Source organism: Onychostruthus taczanowskii, unplaced genomic scaffold, assembly GCF_017590055.1.
Source record: "Onychostruthus taczanowskii isolate IOZ18803 unplaced genomic scaffold, ASM1759005v1 scaffold30, whole genome shotgun sequence".
NCBI lineage: Eukaryota > Metazoa > Chordata > Aves > Passeriformes > Passeridae > Onychostruthus > Onychostruthus taczanowskii.
Genome location: NW_024500350.1, coordinates 5,014,349 through 5,021,223, shown reverse-complemented (window position 1 = coordinate 5,021,223; position 6,875 = coordinate 5,014,349). Strand labels below are relative to the sequence as shown.

Here is a 6,875-nt window from a genome sequence, read left to right as displayed (position 1 = left end):
TTGTTCCACTGGAAGTGTGAGGAGAACTCGCCGTCGCTTTCGCTGCGCGCCCCTCAGAGCAGCTGAGGGTTTCTTCCCGCTCTCCACCCATCTTGGGCCAGCCCCTCAGGGCTGCCGGAGGGTCCCGCTCGGCGCGTGGGCTCCCACAGAGCGGTAGGTTCAGAGTTAGTACTTTTTCCATTCCTTGTGTCTTAATTCCCTCTGGTGCTTTCACACTGTGCCGCCATTCCCAAAGGGGCACGATTTCTGTCGGGGTTGTGAGTGAGGAGACGGGTTGTTCTGTGTTGGTGCTAATGCTAAGGGTAACCGATGGCAGCAGCAGAATTAGCTATAACTCTGCAGATTTGCCTTCTGAAGTGAAAGCCTGTTTGTTGTTAAACCTCTGATTCATCAAGGGATCAAGGTCGGCAACACCTGGGGTAGCAGTTTCATGAGCAATCAGAACTCTTTAAAAATTTCTCATAGGTGATGGCTGCTGCCTTTGAGGTTGCAAACTCTGAGGGGAAACAGCTTCCTGATAAGACAGACGCTACGATCTGGAAGCCCAGAAAAGGTAGGACAAAACAAAGTAGGTCGCAAATATTGAAACTTGTGCACTACTTGAGAAATCTACTCAAAACCTTTTGGTGTTGCATGGGAAATGCCTCTTTACTTACTGTGCTAAATTATTTCCATGTATATATTTGTGTATGCCTAGGTACATGAGTAATTAATATGACTTTTTCTTTTTTAATCCAGAACTTTTTTTAATACCCACAGGTGAATGTGGTGAAACAAGACTGCTGTGTCCTTTGCCCTAGTTTACAGAGTTATTTTCCAACAAGGAAATCTGATTTGTGCTGGTGTTGTGGTGCAAGGCTATGTCCACTCTTCCCAAGCGTCTGAAATGTGAAGCAGCCCTGTAGTGATATTACATATATAGCAAACTGCATGTATTACAATAAGATTAATAGTCACAAAGTGCATTTTTGTACCTTTCTGAATTATTGTGCTGAACACTTAATTGTTCTTGTTTAATTTCTGAGTGTACCTGTTGGTGTTTTCTCCTGGTTTTAGAATGTTTGCTGCAGAATATTCCAAATGTTTCTGATGGCAAGTCTGAAGAAAGTGAATCTGCTTCTACCTCCCCCAATGAAGGTGATGTCAATGGCTCTACTGATGAGGGCTGGTACAATATATATGCTGACCTGGATGTGTGGGATAGTGAAGTTTCCAATGGACCTGAGTCTTCAGGGCAGCAAGATGCATCTGAGCATGAGGTGGAGGACTGGGATAAAGAATTGGAGGAGTCTACATGTAGTCCTTATGGTGAGTACACATTTACTTGTGCTTCATTTGAGTTTTGGATAGTTGGAGGTAGGTGCTTTGCAGAAGAATGTGTTTTAAGTAACTCCGTGTTCTGTTTTGGGAAGTTTCTTGTTGTGTTCACCTCCTGGATGTGTAATGCACAATTTTGTTGTCAAATACAGGATTTAAAGGTGGTGGTGTGAAGTTCACATGAAACTCTTGCTTGAGCAATTGAATTCTTAGGGAGTGGTATGGTAAGGAGGTGAATTCCATGTTTGTGTTGAGTTTCTCTGGTGAAGCAAGTTTTCAGTGGTGTATCTTTGTTATTCTGAAGGAGAACAGAAAGGTACATGGTGTGCAGGAATTAACTTTTTTTGTGTAAAAATTCTTCAGGAAAATTCAAGACTGTTCATTACAATGTCTCGATAGAGCATGGAGTTGTTTGGAACAGAGCTCAGTCTCTGAGTATGGTTTGTTGCATTTACTGTAGGTTTTTTTGAGTGGTTTCTTTTTTGGTTTTTTTTTTGTTTATTTGACTTTGGTTTTGTTGAAGCTTGATCCTCCTGAGTGGTTGTACACATGATCAGTCCCGGGACAAAAGTAGCAACAAATAGGAGGAGTCACTCACACCTTCAGAGTTGAATTATTCCTTCAGTTTGTAACTTGTTTTTATGGTGACTCACGTGTTAAAGAGTCCAACCTTGCACTGGCCAGGCTGGTTCTTAGCACAGGTGGATGGAGTTTAGCCAGCAGTGACTGATAACATGCTGTGTCTTTGTTGATGAAGAATAGTACCATTTCCATTTTCTTCTCATTAATGTGTATGTTTTTGTAATTAATATAATTTGCTTTGCTTAGGAAATAAGTTCATTTTATTCTCATAATTAAAATAAACTTTTGTATTTAAATTCCATTGTTTGGTAATGGAAGAAAGTGAGAATGGTTTTACAGAAAGGCTGAAAAAACTTTCTGACTTTAAAATGGAAAAACAGTATTGGTTTTTCACAGTGGGTAATCTGAGAAAAAGGCTGTTCTCTTTTTGGAGGTTTTCCCTCTCTTCCATTCTGAGCTTTCATTTTAATCTTTTATATGCTCAAATTTATGCAATGTTTTGAATTTTGTACTGGAACTGTTCCTCTTGCCCCCTTCATTTAACTTGCTCGTCCCACCTGTAGCTCTTGAAATCCTCACAAACTAAGGCAGCTGTGATTATTGGATTCAGATCCTTCTGAAGCATACTGAGTACAAGTGTCTGAGTTAACTGCTGCAAATACAAAACTGCTGATTGGTCATTCCTGGCTTTTTAAGTGTCTTAAGCTCTTGCTGTGATGGCTTGTTTGGCAGTGCTGCTGGAAGGCTGACGTGGGGTATTGTGTTGGGTCCTCTGCTTCTCCATGCTCTGGGCTTTTTCTTTGCTCAGTGTCTGCTAGAAATATTTATGCTTCTGTTAAAACACTTTGCCCTATTTTTGTGCTAGATTGGTTAAATACAGGCCCATTAGGCTTAATTCTAGCCTGGTGGAAATGTTTTTCCAAGACAGCTTTTCCAGGACCCCACCCTCCTGTTCTGTCCAGTGACCCAGTTCTTAGAGGGTTTGGAGGACTCTTCGTTGGGATGGTGTTATGACAACAGCAGCAAGGGGAAAGGCAAATAAAATTGTTAGTTTCATGAGCCTTTTATTCCCAGGGAAGATGTGAAAGAACGGCACATCTTGTAAGAGCTGGTGCCAGACATTCTAAGTCCCAGGTACATCAGTGAGCTTTCTGGAAAACTGTTCTGTCTGTGTGGCGTGAGCCTGCCTTAAAATGAAGACATTGCCAAATTAATTTTTCTGTTTGCCTTTTTTAAGGTCTAATTAAAGTGCAGATCAGATTGAAAGAGTGAACTGGAAGATGCCATAGACCTCCATAATAACTTGCTACACTGTTCCACTACTTTCCTGAGTATCTCCCATGGTTTAAACCTTTTATTTTATCTTTAGATGCTGATGATCTCTCCGGTGGAAGCTTTGAGGAAAATAATCTTTTCGGCTCATATGTATGGAAGGAGGATTGGTTTTACAACCCAGGCTGTCACCACACACCTTGCTTTGTTTTTCCACCACGAGTTAGAACAGTTGAGAAGGGCCAGTTTGATGATGCTGATGAATGAGGTTGAGTCTGGTCAGAAGTAAGTTTGACTTCTGTGCTGCATGATGTTCTTCAGCGATTGAGCTCTGCCAAGTCCCTTGGTGTTTTTGCAGAGTTGGGCCTGAGGCCAGAAATGAGACACCATCTCCAGAGTTTTGCTTAGACTGTTTCTGTTCATAAACTGCCCACCCTTGCTCTGGAGACAAGAGTGCAGGTGCTGGATGTAAGGAGTCAGTGCATTTCTGGAGGTTTTGTTTGTATTATATAGATCTATGTTGCTAATTAATTGCTTGAGGAGAAGTATTTAATTTCTAAACTTCATCTTGTTTGCCAGGCTTCTGTCAGTTTTGACATGCTGATCCCTATGTTTTTGTGCAACTTTTAGTTTTCTTTCCTTTACATTTGATGCTGTCAGATTGGTTTGGATAGCTTTAAAAACTCTCCCTCCTTCAAGCTGGTCTGTTTCCATATTGTTCTAAAGTCCATTTGTGATTCTTATACTGGTGTTTAACAAAATCAGCTGTGGCGAGTACAGAACAAGTTGTTTTGTGTTTATTTTATGTATTTCAGCATAAAGGAATTACAAATGCATGATACACGTTTTGCAGATACATGTGTTGCTGTATAGGGGGGTGTACTCCATCTGGTAGGAATGCTGAGTGCTTAAGGCTGCCTCTCAACAAAAATTTCTCCAGACCTTCTTGTGTATGGACACATTACCCTAGAGTCCCACAGCTGTCTTTATTACATTCTCATGCAACATCAGATGTGCAATGACAAAGAAAATATCTCTGCTTATATATACATATTTCAGCATATCATCTCAGTGTCCTGCAGACAGTAGTGAATTAAGGTTCCTGATGCTGTTCTGCTGTTTGTGTTGTGGCCGATGAGGAGATGGGAGCACAAAATACCTCCACAGAGTCCCTAAGGGAAGAGGTGGAACTAGAACCATATCCTTCTCACCTTTGCTCTGGAGTTAAAAGAAGTGTTCTCAAATGAAGTGTATAAGTGGATTGAGTAGCTGGTCAGCTGAGTAACAAAACTTTCAACGTGCTCATGTTTCATTAAACACTTTTATCTCAAAAACATTTTCATGGCTTTGTGTTTAGACAGACTGAACTGAAGCACTGTACAATGGGGGTTTTTTTGGTTTCCCATCTCTTTTTATTTTTTTTTAATCATTCAGTGTATGAGACCAAAATAATTCATGCACTAGTTTAGAAGGAAGAAGTGAATGGCACAGTCATATTTCCTTAATATTTTCCTAGAGAGTACAGGAGAACAAGAGCTTGTGAGACGAGAGCTTTTCTTTGGGTACCTTTCAATTCCTGGTTATGTTCTGGTACCTAGCAGTCAAAGCAGAGTGGAAGCATAGTGTTGAGGTTGCAAGGAAGAGGGCCTGGTCTTTTATTCCCATATGATGGAGTCATCTAGGGATTAATATTTCCATCAAAACTTCCTCAGTTATGCCAATAACTGGCTCATCATCTCAAGTGAAAAGGTTGGTTTGCAATTATAAGTGCAGTATTCATGATAAACTGAGTGCAGATTACTGTTGAAGTTAACAATACACCAGTAAATTGTAAAAATTCCTCTGAAAACTCCCTGGTTTTTTTGTGAGCCTGTTTATCCTGTGCAGGCCTGGCTGTGGATGACAAGGCCCAAGGCTTCCCTGCAGAGGGCAGCAGAAAATTGTCTGCGCTGCTCGGCGTGCGCTCAGCAGAGCGAGCTCCCCGGGCTGGATTTCTAGCGCTGATAGCAATTTAGAGCAGAGTTCTGCATTGCCCTGTTGTTCCCCAGTGAGGCTGATTCATGGCCCTGATTAGTTTCTCATTTTTTTTTATTTCACTCCGAAGTTATACTTACTGGACTGAAAAATTTCTCCCATGGCTGAGTGAAGAACATCACTTGACTTCAGGCTTAATATATTTTTTTTTACTATGCTTGTGGGAGATATCCCACTGTATTCAATAAAGATGAAACTAATAGAATTCTGTGGAAGCAAACCCATCCTTTGTAGAATTGTTTTATAAGGATAACCAAAAAGTCTTTATAACACTGATTAGGATATTTTTTCTTCCTGTACAGTTCCAAAATTCTATCATTCCTGAATCTTCAAGCCATTTTCCATGCACTTTATAAATCACAGTGTTTTTTTACCCTCTATCTTTAATTGCAATCAGTCTTGTCTTTCTCAAAGGTCTTATTATTTGAGGAGAAATTGTACTGAATGGCTGCCTTGCTAAGCTGTTTGTATTTTAAATGACTGTAAACTTTCAAGATTTGTTTTCAGATACCATTTAAGGTTAAAACTGACACCACCCCCTCCAGCTTTGGAGAACCAGGACTTTGCAGCAGAGGTGCTTTATTCTCTCCAGGGATATGTTGGCAAATACAACTTTGTTCAACTTAGCCCTGCTTGTTAGGGCAGGGGCTTGACATAAAGCTTGATCTGAACGCTCTCAAACTTCAGGGGGATTAGAAAACCAGATGCAGGTTTCTCAGAAAGCATCTGCCTGGGAGGATTTGAAACCAAGCTCACAGATTCCAGTGTTTCCGCACTACAGAGTGTTTCAAATTCCATTGTGAGTCTTGCACCAAGCCTGTTTTGTGTTGACACAAGCATGTCATTGTAGGCAGGAATACTTGCAATTAAAAACAACATAAGGTAACAGATGAGCCAACAGTTCACACCAACAGTCAACTCTTCAACCTGCTCAAATTGTTAGAGGGAGCAGAGTGCCTGTCACAGGACCAAGATCATAAATCTTGGATGAACACAAGAAACACATTGGCAGTGCATCAGTTGGAAAACTTGGAAGTGTCAAAGATTGCTCAGTTAAATGCTCATACATCTTTAACAAGATTTCCCCTTTCTATGCCTAAGATACCATTCAAATAACTGAGTCCCTGCTACAGGTTAATAGGTTTGCTGGGTTTGTGGTGTGGGGGTGGCTTAGGAATGTGGCATAATATGGTGGCTCATGAGAACAGGGTACAAGTTTGAAGCTGCCCTTGCTTTTCTTCTAATTGCCTCACTTTGTAGGTAAAGATGATAACACCAGCCAGTAAAGTACCTCAAATTTGCTGAGGAAGAGATTTTGTCTAAACAGTGAGGTGCTAAGAAATGAAAACAAAACAGAGTTTTGCATTTTCTTTGAACAGCCAGCAAAGAAATGAAAACTTGTTTTGGGTGCATCTGTTGTTTCCTTTGAGACCTACAGGGAGTGATTTGCAAGAGGAAATAATTGTAGGAAATGTGTTCATATTTCCTGTTGATAAGGTAAAGCTCTTAATTCATACATCAGATTGAGACAGTGTTTCTTGCTTTTATGTAATCACAAAATCCAGCCCATTCCAGTGTCTTTTAAAGACACTGCTGCTTCGCTTGTTGTTTTGTCCCATCTTTGAACTGGTCTGTTTTCACTTTTAAACTGAGAGAACGCCTCCACTGTT

At 40.7% G+C, this 6,875-nt stretch overlaps 1 protein-coding gene across 1 annotated transcript; it reads left to right on the top strand.

The window, feature by feature from the left end:
- The first annotated feature begins 468 nt into the window (after positions 1-468).
- Positions 469-3,497, top strand: COPRS (coordinator of PRMT5 and differentiation stimulator). Its single transcript, XM_041409383.1, has 3 exons — positions 469-553; positions 1,057-1,308; positions 3,269-3,497. Exons 1-3 carry the CDS (start codon positions 469-471, stop codon positions 3,436-3,438), a joined length of 507 nt encoding a protein of 168 aa, XP_041265317.1. The 3' UTR covers positions 3,439-3,497.
- Positions 3,498-6,875: the final 3,378 nt, after the last annotated feature.